At 45.2% G+C, this 14306-nt stretch overlaps 1 protein-coding gene across 1 annotated transcript in view; it reads left to right on the top strand.

Annotated features, from left to right (window-relative positions):
• Positions 1–14047, top strand: part of LOC144768010 (uncharacterized) — a 37433-nt gene extending 23386 nt beyond the window's left edge. The window contains exon 2 of the mRNA XM_078651404.1: positions 10515–14047. Within this exon, the coding sequence (XP_078507530.1) occupies positions 11231–12577 (1347 nt within the window). The 5' untranslated portion in view covers positions 10515–11230 and the 3' untranslated portion in view covers positions 12578–14047. The remainder of the gene's footprint in view (positions 1–10514) is intronic.
• The last annotated feature ends 259 nt before the right edge of the window (positions 14048–14306 follow it).

The following is a 14306-nucleotide window of genomic DNA, read 5'->3' as shown; positions in this document are numbered from 1 at the left end:
GTGGAAACGTTTTATTGACGATATCCTGATCCTGTGGAAAGGGCCGGCATCTTCCCAGGAGGCGTTTCTTGAGTGGATCAATGCTTTGAATCCGCATTTGAAATTCACCATGACCTCATCACCTAAGGAGATCGCTTTCCTGGATCTCACAATCAGACTAGACGAGGGGTCAATAAGCACTACCATGTATCGGAAGCCAACTGACCGCAACAGCCTCTTGCACTATAAAAGTCACCATCCAAAAGCCTTGCGCTCTAATTTGCCATTCGGGCAATTCTTGCGGATAAGGCGCAATTGCAGCGATGTGCGTGATTATAAAAAGGAATCTGCAATCTTGTCCAGGAACCTTCTTGACAGGGGCTACCCCAAAAGCGATGTTCTGAGAGCCAAAAAACGGGCACGGAACAACAATCGCGAGGCACTGCTAGAACACCGGGACAAGGTCCGCACAGAGAACCAACCCATCACATGTGTGACAACATTCACCCCTAGGTCTAACCAAGTCAGGAAGACTATAAAACATCACTGGGGTATATTGAGCACGGGTGAGTTGACCATGGAAGACCCTAGGTTTGCCTTCAAGAGGTCAAAAAACATAAAAGATATTCTCATTAGCACCCGACCTAAGAAGGCAATCAAAGAAACCCAACAGACACTGTGGCAGCTTCCCCCTGTTACGGGCCACTATCCTTGCGGTATGTGTGGTGTCTGCCGATACACTCGGGCAGCTAAAACTATACAGCTCTCTGAGACCTTTACATGGGAGCTGAGGCACCATACTAACTGCAACACTTCACACTGCGTTTACCTTCTCACGTGTCCTTGTGGTTTGCAGTATGTCGGAATGACAACCCGCCCCATCAAAACTAGGATCATTGAACATCGGAGTAACTTCCGCTGCAAAAAGACACACACGAAGATGTGTAAACATTATGTAGACCAAGGCCACGATGAGGACTCCGTGAAGTGGGTAATAATTGAGTCTAGCCCTAATTGCCCAAAGAATGTCCTCTTCAGGAAGGAACAGAGATGGGTCCACCGCCTATCCTCTGACAGACTGGGACTCAATGAAGATATTCCTTGGCAATCGCTATGAGCCATTGCAACCTGAATCTGACACACTGTTGCAAACAATCCTAGGCAGCCCTACGTCCAGCTTTGGGATGTTATCTGTAAGAACCAATGGGCACATATGGCACAGTGCAACTGTATTTACAGCACTCTAACAAAGGCTCCCACCGCCGATTACACCGTCCACATTACGAACAAAATATATGCCACAGCATCTTAGGTGCCTTTTACCTGGCTGACACACTTCATTAATGATGCCTGCACATTAAATCCAGCTAATATGTTAGTTCCACCAGTCTAAGATGTCCGCCCCATTAAACCATGTGAAACAGGTTATTTATCCAGGGGCTCGTGTGCTGTGACACCACTCATCATGGCCGCCTTAACATCTCTAGTAGCGCGATTCCTCCGCTACATATTGCCTAAATACCACTAAGTTTCACCATCTTACGTTAAATACCACACACGCTCCAAACACCAGTAATAAGGGGCCCGCGTTGGTCAACACAAACAATCACAAGAAGCACGGACACATATTCCAGTGCCCCTTAAGCCTTTTTGATTGACTAGCTTAAAATGGCCGACCCCCGAACGGCATGTATCACGTGACCCGTAATTGGGCGGGGCCACGCGCTCCGTAGTGATTCGCTGCATGTAATGTAAATAACCCTCCCCGCCGAGCTCCCACATCTACTCGAGCTCGGCGGTGAAGGGTAGGTCAAGCAGCCGGGGCGCAGGAGACTAGAGGTGAGTGCTCTTAGGTGACGTAAGGCTCCACTGATAATGGGAACCACTCGCAGGAGTGTACACTGCTAGCTAGTTGACTAATGCTCTCCTGGATGTGGTGTTCTGTTTTTGTCTTAATCCATAACCCAGTCTTGACTATTTGACTCATCCCTGATGCCTCACCCCGCCGACCCCTCATGTGGCAGGTAGTTCTTAACTATTAGGTGAGTAGATAAAGGGAATGTTTGTTGGACTTTGAATCCCTTAAAGTTGGAGGGGCAGCACACTTACATAGGCTAAAATCATCATGGTGAATGAACCTAGCTACACTATAGAGCCTGGTTAGCTATTGCATGTGACTCACTTGTATATTACAAATCCCTTGTTTTAAATCCTCTTCCTCATACTTCACAGAAATACCCCTTCACTCACTTTGTGATTGTTGAGAACGCCATACTATAGATAGGTGGCATACTTAACCACTCAGGCATGTGTCGACTGTGATTCAGAACACAAGTACACCCATAGCATGCCACGCTTGCTCACTTTTCTTTCCCATTGGCGTGACCAAATTGTATAAATAACGCATATTGTTTTAACTATTGTTGTTTTATCTCCCTTCAATACTTAGGTATAGGACAACCAACACAGAGGTAACACAAACACAAACCCGCACATGACACTAGCATGTGGTTTTATCACCTTCTGTAGGTCCTGATGAATCGCGGGTTACTTCAGCCCACCGCGAGAAACATGTCGACCGTTGTACACTACTAGCCCCATCTAGGTTCACCTGAATTAACTCGTTGTTTCCTAGTGAGCTAGCCCCCTGTTTTTAACTGCAGCGAGGGACCCCCTGAATAAAATTCGTTCCAGGTACCCTTAGCTACATTTTAATATCCCCTTTTTCACTACCACACACCACCCTGCCCACACACCCGCACTTCACCATAAGGCAGTTGGAAAAAGATCTCCGCCAAAGAGCCCCTCTTTGAGGTGAGCCCGTCGGGGATTGCACCGCCTCCCCGACGAGGAGCAACCGCCGATGATGAAGCATGACATCCTTCGGGGTGTGTGAGGCCAATCCATCCAACAAAATGGATGCCCTTGGGTGTAAAATCCACACCTTTGGTCACGCCAACCAATCTTCCCTCTAGTCACGCTCAGGAACAGTCCAGTACCCCCCTTGTTGCAACGATTGCCACGGGCACACACTGTGACTGGACCTTCCACTCCCTTGAGTGGTAATTGGTGCCCTTAGATCTAGCGATCTACCTTCTCCCCTCTATTTCAAACATTGATCTGATAAAGGGTCACTCTGGAACCGTAGCAAGTGTTATATGGTAAATTTAGGTAACTCAGGCAACAGTTGTTCTGTGGTGTGCTAGACAAGAGCGGGCCCTTTCTATAAATGAATCGGAATCTAACATCCCCCACCCCCCTAACTGAGTTATCAACTACTACCCTGGCTGTTTGTGTCTGTGTCTTGAGCATGGCTGGTTCCTGTTTCTGGCTTGTGGTGTGAGTGTTTCCCTTGGCCTTTCGTGTCCTAATCAGGTGTATTCCCCCTATTTTCAGAGGTGCCTTCTTCACACAGCCCCATATTAGTTGCAGGGTGATGCACAGCAAGAGCAAGATTACAACCACTGGCAACGAGGCCTTGCATAGGCCTGAGATCCACTTTGGTACCCAGGTAAACAAGCCTGTGAACCATTCTATGTTTGGGGCACCTCCTTCCTTAATCATGACCTGCTGTAGGTTGTACAGTGTTTGGAAGGCGATTGTCAGTGTGCTATTGTCCAGATTTTTCATGGGGGTGAAGGTAAAGCACACTGTACGGATCTTGACGCATACACCCCCTTGCGTTGTGGTATTAAGTCCAAAACATTCCGGTTCTACATCCCAATGAGGCAGATGGCACTCATTTCGTCTTTGCAGGTCAGGCCATTTTCAGTGATGTTCATCATTTTCAGCAGCTCCATCTTGATGATCTGCAGCCACCGAGTGTTGGCCTTGGTTTGCCGGTGAAGAAGGGGATTGAACCTACACTTATTTGCGCATTGGTGAAGAGCCGGAACTCTTCAGCAATGTCCTTGTTCTGTCCCAACCAAAGCACTCAGCTGACCTTGTTTTGTATATTTGTGTAGAAGCGTGGTGCCTTTGCTGATGGGGTGATGCAGTGCTGAAATACCTTCACTGGGTATGACCAATGTTGGCGTGTAGAGGGTGACCAATGAGCAGATCCCTCTCCAGTCTGGGACGAGCTCGGTATAGGCGTGGTTGCCGCATTACCAGTAGTAGTCCATCAAGGTAGAGGTACCCCACTACATATCATTATTACAGGTTGTACTCTGGCATATTGCTGTTCGCCCCTTTGGGTAGCATCCCCTTCCCCCGAAAGCACAAATAATACACTGGTAGTTTCCTGACCACTACGAGCTTCTCATTACCCTCTAATCATGTATACCCTCCTGCCTCTGAGTTCCAGGTGTCTTGGCATTGGGTCAGTAGAGTGTCATTCAACCCGCCCCCACTTTTGTTCCCCAAATTGATGACTCTGCAGGTTAACTGAACATTGGGGTACTACTTGTTGTACATAAATACTGCTCCAGTTATACTAAGGGCTTGCCTTGGTCCACAGGTTGGTGCCTGTGCTGACACGTTAATGCACTGGGCTGAAGTCTGGTGAGCTCCAAGAAGCCCTTGTGGGAGGCTCTATTTTAGGCCCTGTGTTCCAATACCATTTCTATTCCTTTTTTTTTGTTTGTTCGACTTCGGGTATGGTATCGTACTTGGTTAGGTTCACTGGGACTTCCTGTGGTGCTCTGGTGTTAGGCAGGAGTTTAGCTTTTATTTGTCATAGGTATAAGTGTATGAGGCACAAAGCTGAACCTACTGCATGGGGTATCAATTAGGAAACATAGCAGGAGTTGGGTAGATGCTTTGCTCCCCACTTAGATCATGTGTTGATACCAGGTGTTGTGCAATAGAGCGCTATGTAATCATTGTGTTTAGTGAAGTTGTGTGTTAAATGGGTAAGATCCTGGGACACACTCTGGACATCTTTACCTGGCGTCCTTTGCTGAAACTTGACCTGTTCCTGTAAGGTGACATATAGCTAAAAAACATAAAAGCACCTAGGGCAAAAGACAATGAGCAGGTCAATATTTTTATTCGGTGTATGAAAGAGTCGATGTAAAATCCAAGGTCGGGAGCCCTATGGGCACTCCTATCTGCAAAGTTTTCAAAGTCCGGGCAAAGCCCTACGAGCGCTTCTGTCCCCAAAGTCTTCATAGTTCATATCGAAAAAAGTCTGTGCTGGTGAGTCCCTTGATGATAGTGGCAGTGATGGGTTCAAGAGAATATCTGACAAGTGGTACTATGATTCTTTCCCTTCGACCTTGACAGCTGTGGGAGTTGAAAAGACAACTTTGAAGGGCCGTTCAAACTTGCCTTTTCTCCACTGGCGATGAATGTTGCGAATCAGGACTCGGTCGCTGGGCTGCGGTATGGTGTATGTTAGGCCCATGGAGGTGCGCACCGCCTTCCTTTGGGTAACCTGGTTAGAAAGGAGTCTGCAAGTTTCGGTCAGTTCTGAGAAATATAGAAACATTTTGGGCCAGATGTAGGTAATCCTGTTTTACCGATTCTAAAATACCAAATTTTAACAATTCTGTATTTTAGAATTGGAAAATGGGATGTAGGAAAAAATCAGTAAAATTTACCGATTCGGTAAAATTCGGAATCTCCGATTCGGTATTTACCGATTCGGTAATTCCCATTCATTCCTATGGGCATCCAGGCCCATATTTACCGAATCGGTAAATACCGAATCGGAGATACAAAAAACAAGCAATTGAGCAAACAACCAATCACGTGCCTCCACCCCACCCCTCAACAAGGCAAAAAGGAGCCAACCAATCCTGTGCAACCACCCCACAACCAGGAAGTGGCCACACCCATGCAGGTGCAGACTAGCTGAACATCCAGGAGAGCTGTGAGACACTGATTGGCTGTACTGAGCTGAGCTGAGCAGAAGTGCAGGATGGATTCACAAGACTCCCAGAGGGAAGGTGCTGACTGGAAAAGAAAACTAAAGTTCAGCACAGATGAACTGCAGGTGCTGGTGGTGGAGGTGGTAAAACACCACACCCAGCTGTTTGGCAAACAGTCTCTGCAGGTAGCAGAGGTTGTGAAGAGGAACACCTGGCTGGGTATCCAGGCTAAGGTGAACGCCATAGGGGTGACTACAAGAGAAGTAGATGACCTCAAGAAAAGATGGTATGATCTGAGGATCATCACTAAGAAGAAGCTGTCATCACAGAGAAAAGAGTCCATTGTCACATGGGGAGGAAGGAGCAGGGCATCTACCCTTACGGACCTGGAACAGCTAGTGGATTCCACCCTGTAGCCAGAGAGTATATTTGGGAATGGTGATGCTAACAGCTCAGCCCGAGCTGCAACAAAACAAGGTAAGGGACATGTCCATAATTCCTCCCCACTTGCCTGTCTCCCTTCCCCAATGTGCCTGTGTGTTACACACTCCAGTACAGGCTTTGGGATACACCAGCAATGCATCATGGGAGAGGTAGTCATTGTAACATACATCAGTACAGTCATCATGAAAGAATGCCAGGCTTGCCACAGACTACATTTAGAGGCACTTGAGGATCATGAAATTGTGTGACTGGATTGTAATTTAATATTGAAACAAAAGTTGCAGCACCACTTAGCCAATGTCCATATCTGTCCACAGGAGAGCCATCGCACAGGACTGTGCAGGAGAGGGAGAAGAGGGCATCCTAAAGGGAGAGGAGTGAGGATGCAAGCAGGAGTGCAAGGCCCAGCAGTGTAACACCTCCTGCACCCAGAACACATGCAGCTGTCACGCCAGAGGCAGGCACCATACCACATCGATCATCGCCTCTGCTCTATAAGTCTCCACAGCAGGACCCACAAACTCAGTTTCTATGAGCAGCTTCAGAGGTGTCGGAAGTCTTCAGGCCCAGGAGGCATGATGTTCCCCCGCTACAAATCCTTGTGACCTCCTCTGATGAGGAAAGGGAGGTTGACAACCAAACTGAGCCAGAGGAGGCAAACATTCTGGGCTTCCGTCCACTCCTGTAGCTGTGCACAGAGGTGCAAGACGCCGTAGGGTCCGGGAGGGAAGCACAATTGGCCATGGTGACGGGGTCTTCTGCGGGCTGGAAGGCATGATGGTCGAAGTGCAGCGCCTGCAGGCAAAAGCAATTACTGCAGTACTATGACAAATGCGCCACCTGAACAGTAACGTGGACAACATAAACCGGGGCATCACCTCCATGGCGGAGAGCATGAGGGACATGGCAGATGGGATGAGGGACATGTCCCAGTGCATGATGGCACTTTGTGTAGAACTGCAGGATGACCGCAAACAGAGGCGCCGGGAGAGGCAGTGCATGCAGCATCAGACAAAGGCCATGAACCGTCTTGCAACAGCAACTTCACTGCTATGTTGCCGTTATGTTGCGATGCAGGAGGGGCTGGTGCACTGCTGCACAGATCTTACCAGGGGGTGGGGAGAGTTACAACTGCGATGGAAGTGCTGCTGACAAACCAGTCAGCCAACGCTGGAGATGTAGGTGTAGGGGACACTGATGACACCACCAGCCGGAGCAGCAGCAGCACCCCTATACAGGACATTAGGAGGAGCACCAGACGCCAAACTACAGGCCCTGGCTCAACAGCCAATGTTCAATCCCAACCTCAGGCATCCCGCGGTGTTGTGCGTGGGCGCAGAGTAATGCTGCCCACACTCCAGAGGACATGTTAGGGTGAGGTAACCGGTGTCCACCTAGTTAGGCTTGGCACAATTTGGACTACAAAGATGTGTCATTTGACATTTACCGTAGTGCCCATTAAACTACGTCATTCACATTCAACCTCTGGCTGTGTCTCCTTACTTACTTAAAAATAGCTGCGTGTGATCTCTGCCCGTCTCAGTCTCATCAGTAGCTGGCGAAACTCCTGCTGCATAGGGCTCTGGCTGTTCAGTTCCATCATCTATGTCCTCATGATGTGTTATTTCCACTTCTGTGCCTTTCTTGGTGCCAAGGTTGTGCAGCATGGCACAGGTCGCAATGATTTTACAGCAGATGATAGGAGTGTACTGCCGTGCACCTCCACTCTTGTGGAGGCAGCGGAACCTGCTTTTTAAAAGTCCAAAGGTGCGGTCAACAGCGTTGTGTGTTGCTCTGTGTGCCATATTGTAACGTCTCCTGGTAGATGGATTCAGGTAGGGGGTGAGAACAAAGGACCGCACAGCATAAGCGCTATCGCCTAGGTGGAAAAGAGAGTGGTATGAGTTACATACTCAAAATACATTCATGTTCATTATCTATCAGGGTGTGACACAGTTATTTACCTAGCAGGTATCCTTCACCAAATTCTCCAGCAGCAAGGCGTGTGTAGATCCCACTGTTCTGGAATATGTACGAGTCATGGGTGCTCCCCGGGAATTTGGCCACAATGTTTGTTATCATGTTGCCAGCGTTGCATATCACCTGCACATTGATTGAGTGGGTTGACTTTCGGTTCCTGTAGATGTATTCTGTGACTGCAGGTGGGCAGATTGGGATGTTGGTGCCATCTATACAGCCTATGACGTGAGAGAACTTTGCCAGTTGATAGAACTCAGTTTTGGTCTTGAGCAGTTCCGCATGTGTGTCAGGGAAGCTGATGTAATGATGCATTCTTTGCATCATGGCGTCCAGGAACTTATGGAAGAAACGGGACAGGCAGCTCTGGGACACCCTACCTACCGCAGCAATCACACTCTGGTAACTCCCAGATGCAAGCAGGTGTAGGCTACAGAGCACCTGCACATGGGGTGGGATGGCGTGCGCCCTTGGTGTTGGGTGCTCCAGTAGTGGGTGCAGGTCCCTGATCAACTCCAGGATGGTTTGGGGGTGTAATCGGTACCTTTGCAATATCTCTGCCTCAGTGAGTTGGAAGAGCGTAATCCTCTACCTGTAGACTTGCTCCTCCCTCATCCAAACCCTCTCTCCTGCTGCCTGTAGCCAAAGCCGCTTTGCAATTATGTAGAATGCTGCCATTCTGGTCACAGTGTTGCATTTTGGGGCCTTTTTCATAGCCTGCACCTGGTTACCACCTGCTTTCACTTGATGGTAAATACCGACTCTTAAATAACGAATTTCATGAAATTCGGTACTTTTGAGGTTTCCTACATCTCAAAACGCATTTTTTACCATTTCTAATTTACCGATTCGGTAAATAAGAATTCGGTAAATAAGAATTTGGTATATTCCGAATCAGTAAATTACGACTCGTATTTACCGAATCGGTCAATTTTTGACTCCTACATCTCAATAACCCAATTCCGGTCGGTAAAGGCCGAAATTCGGTAATTTCGGCTGTTACCGACCGGTAGTTGGCTACCTACATCTGGCCCTTTATTACCAAAGGCCTCGAAGCTGGATTCTGCACTTAGTTTGGTTCTGCTCTAAGGTATTGGCATCTGAATTGAGCTACCAGTGACTAGCACAGGTGGGGGAGGGGGGGGTCAGGTGGTGGTCTGTGCTTGGGGTGAAACTTAGAAGACACTGGACACAATTTACACCAAGGGTCTCATTTAGATATTGGCGGACAAGTTACTCCATCACAAGCGTGACAGGTATCACATCCGCCATATTAGAAGTGCATTATATCCTGTGACAATTGTAGTAAGATGGACTGGGATATCTGTCACATTTGTGATGCAATAACCATTCAGCCAAACTCCAAATCAATCTTCAAGTCTGCAACATATGTTGTAGCAGAGAGAATAGCATTACAGGAAGGGGGCCTAGAAGCAGCTGTAGTCCCAGAGGCACTGGAAAGGGAATCTGAGTTTGAGAGGGTGGACTGATAGCAAATGCACCGTGGATCTGTTGTGGGTACGCCTGAGAAGCAGGGTGTTTTTTAGAATCCTCTAATGTCCTTTGTTGATTTTGTCTGACACCTGCACCCTCACCTCTCCCTAAAGGCAGGCAGCTTCCAGATGTTGTGCTTTCTGAGGCTCTGCTACCCTCTTGTAAAGGGTCAAAGTGGTAACACTCATGCAGCAAGTACCCTTATGAGCCGCAGTAATAAGAAACAGTACACACCAGCACCAAGCCCACTAACGACCTGAAACAGACCCAAAAAGGAGTTGGAACTTCAGCTGCTCCAGTGTAAACTGGAAAGTACTGTCAAGAAGAGTTTTATTGGAGCTACATTTGTTATATACTTCCTGAAGCTTTAACTTTACTATATACTTCTTGAAGAGTTGTCTTTGTCATATAGGTCTTGAAAGGGTTACTGTTGTTATACACTTGAAGCTGAATTGACAGCAGCACATCCTGATCCATCTCTTCTTACACAATCTCTTCTTGTTTAAATGAAATCTTAGCCATGTGCGTCTTCGTAAAGCTGTACTTCTAACAAGTGGGCACTCCATGTGTGCTCTTTCTGTACTAAGTTATTTTTTGAACACTGGAAAATCACTTCCTTTTCTGAATTAAGTAAAATGTGACATGTTCAATAGAAGATTTAGTTACATATCTGTGTATGGGGAAATGTCTCTTGGTAACTTTCATAAATGATAATGACCAGATGTCTTTTACAACTAGTTAAATATTGTGTATTCACATTCTCCTACATTTCCATTGAGTGATTTTAAATCTCTTTACATCCAATAGGAAACCAGCCTTGAATGCACAAATGATCGAGAATAATGACAATAATCGTGCAAATCTGAAAAAAAGTGGTTAGAAAAAAGAAGCTCCAATATTCAGGAAAAGATCTGTACAGCCAGAGACTGAGGAACCTGAACATAAACTGATAGACCCTGGAAGAAGCAGTCAAGAGCAAATCTGTGGATCTAAGAGTCTGGGCTGTGCACCTCCATGCAACAGGATAAAGAAACGACCTCTAGAAAATTAAGGCAACAACACTGACAAACCACTTCCTGTATAAACAGGCCTCCACCGCCAGCTTTGATAATGTGTTCGGTATGAGGTGGATACAGCATTGCTCTGCTTCCTGTAATGATGGCAGACCACCATTCAGCATGCTAGGTGTATTGTATGCTCTTTCTGGCCAAACCACAGGAGCAAGAGAAAAGTACAATGGAGTGGAGCCAGACAACTGAAGGGTAATAGAAAGAGAGGGTCTTTGATCTACAACAGACTGTGTTAATTTGCATTGACCAGAAGGAAGACTAATCTTTACCCGTAAACATGCCAAACCATTATGCAATCTAAAGACATAACCACATACAAATAAGCTTTACTTGCCACATTTATAATATATGTAGTTGGTGAGCCTTGAATTTCATTGTGAAATCTGAAATCAAGCATCCAAAATTCCCCACACATACAGGGAATGTGAGAATAAAACAAGTGCTTTATCAACCATGTTAGCTCCTCAGGAAACACAGTCATGGGATGCAGACAATTATAAACTCGACCCAGAGACACTAACCAAGAAAGAAAAATCATACACATGCTGCAAAAGCTTTCGTTTGTCATCACTGCTAAAGAGCCATCAACAAACAAACACAGGAGAAGCAACATGTAATTGCAATGAATGTGTGAAGAACTTTAGTCAGTTAGCAACCCTAAAAGATCATCAACGAACACATACAGGGGAAACAATTTACCATTGCACTGAATGTGTGAAGAGCTTTAGTCGGTTATCAAATCTTCAAAGACATCAGCGAACACACACTGGAGAAAAACCATACCATTGCAATGAATGTGTGAAGAAATTCAGTCAGTTATCAAATCTTCAAAGACATCAGCAAACACACACAGGTGAAAAACCATACCATTGCAGTGAATGTTTGAATAATTTCAGTCAGTTATCAAATCTGCAAACACATTTGCGAACACATACAGGAGAAAAACCATACCATTGCAGTGAATGTGTGAAGAGCTTTAGTTGGTTATCAGACCTACAAAAACATAAACAAACACACACTGGGGAAAAACCATACCATTGCAATGAATGTGGAAGTAGTTTTAGTGATTCCTCAACTCTCAGGATTCATCATCGAAGACACACAGGGGAAAAGCCATTCCAGTGCAGTGAATGTGTAAAGAGCTTTAGTGGGTCATCAGACCTACAAAAACATAATCGAACACACACTGGGGAAAAACCATACCATTGCAATGAATGTGGAAGTAGTTTTAGTGATTCCTCAACTCTCAGGATTCATCAGCGAACACACACAGGGGAAAAACCATTACAGTGCAGTGAATGTATGAAGAGGTTCAATAAGTTATCAAACCTACGGTGCCACCAGCGAACACACACAGGGGAAAAACCATATGATTGCAATGAATGTGGAAATAGTTATAGCCATTCCTCAACATTGCGGAATCATCAACGAACACACACAGGAGAAAAAACATTCAAGTGCAGTGAGTGTGTGAAGTGCTTTAGTCAATTATTAGACCTACAAAGGCATCAAAGAACACACACAGGTGAACGACCCTACCACTGCAGTGACTGTGGAAGTAGTTTTAGTGACCCTTCAACATTAAGAAATCATCAGCGAACACACTTAAGGGAAAAGCCATTCAAGTGCACTAAATGTCCGAAGAGCTTTAGCCGATTATCAATTCTACGAAGACATCAGCAAACACATACAGGGAAGAAACCATACTATTGCAGTGGATTTGGAAGTAGTTGTGGGAAGGATTGTCAGTTAACTACAGGGATTAGTGATAAAACCTATAAACACAACACACTTGAATAAGTTTAACAAGCACAAACTGGAGAGTATTTGTAGCTCATTTTGGCGTTTGGTCTTTTCGTGCAACAACCGGTTCAATGACAGCGGCTAGAGAACAACGTGCAAAAGTGCAAGAAGTCAAAGCAAGAAAATGTGACATGCAGTGCACAACATGTACCTCCGTAGCCATAACGCGGGAGCAATGATACTCATTTCAATCATCACATGAATCTGTAATTGCACCCACCAATGTGGCACTTCCCCAGAGGTGTCCAATATCAAGCTGGATCCTTCAAAATGTCCTGGCTCACTACTGACTATGTAAATGATTCACGGTCAGATTAATTGTCTATGAATATATATTAGAAGTTTTTTTTTATTTACAGAGAATCACCCAACCAAATCCTAACTGTTTAAAGGATAGAATCTGTGCATGATAGCAAGATCTGAGAGACAGCTGTTGAAAAGTTTAGCACTTAATAGGTTTCTTGACGGTTAGGTACACATTTAATCTTGAGCAGTAAAGAATTCCAGCTCTTTGAGTCCAGAACTATCGACTCCCTGCTTTACATTTCTTGAACCTTGGCACCGGAAAGAAATTCTGGATTCAGAAGTAAAGGAACAGAAATGATACTGAGTTTTGACACAAATGATATTCAGGTTTGTGTTTACAAGCAAAAAGAAACCCTCGTTTTATAAACTGCAGATGAATGAATGGACATAAAAAGTATGTGCTGCCTCGTGAGCAAACAGTAAAACTTTGTGATGCCGTTGGGACATCCTCAGATCACAAATAAGATAGATCGTAGCATTTTGAATAATGTGTAATATGCTTTTGTGTTGCTGGAGCTGCCAAATACAAAGTGATCTCATAGCCCAGCATTGCTTAATGGATAGAGTTCACCGATATAATATACATATCAGAAGGAAGGTTATATCTTCGGAAGCCAAAGATAGTATAAGCTAATGCTTTCCACTGAGTTCATTTTAACAAAGTGCTGAGTCCAGGAAGTTCTTTCTGCTGCTGACCATCATCACCACCACCACCACCCAGCCAGTGAGGAACAGCAACAAGACTGCTCTTCAGCACACCCATCCTTATACATAACACACTACAGGGGTTGGTTCCAGGGTCAAACTCACTTGACTTTGTGTTAACAGCAAGTTCTAAACTGGACAATTTATATTTAGGAACAAGTGGTTTGTACGGCCATTAGTGGCATAATAAATTTGAAACCCAATACTGTATACATCTGAATTATTGCTACATAACTAAACTTCCAAACACCACCGATGTATGGACATCCAAGAGCCTTTAAAAAACCAATCTACAGAGGTGTGTACGAGGATCAAACTCAATTTACTTTAACATTCACATGAACTAAATTATGATCAGCAAGAACAATCATGATGTTATGAAATATACACAATGATGACTAGGTTGTACATATTAATAAGAAATGTGTGTTTTTGAAATATAATAAAACAACACATTTATTTGAATTCATGATATTTGACTGCTGATTGTAAAGAAGGAGATCTCAAGTCTGATTTATTCCCTAAACTATAAAGATAATTTATGATGTCAGCAAGGAGACTAGTTTATTTGGCAATAGAGGGGTCAAATCTAAAGAGCATGACTGCTTTCAGAAGGGAGTCTGACGCAGGTGGTACTTTTAGAGTGAACCTTTCTCACCAGTGTGCCTTCTCTCAGAATGAGTGGTGGTTCTTTGCTCTCGCGTCGGTTATGAGC

The sequence above is a fragment of the Lissotriton helveticus genome, chromosome 1_1, assembly GCF_964261635.1.
Source record: "Lissotriton helveticus chromosome 1_1, aLisHel1.1, whole genome shotgun sequence".
NCBI lineage: Eukaryota > Metazoa > Chordata > Amphibia > Caudata > Salamandridae > Lissotriton > Lissotriton helveticus.
The sequence above is the reverse complement of the archived record's forward strand: the minus strand, read 5'-3'. Positions and strand labels throughout refer to the sequence as shown.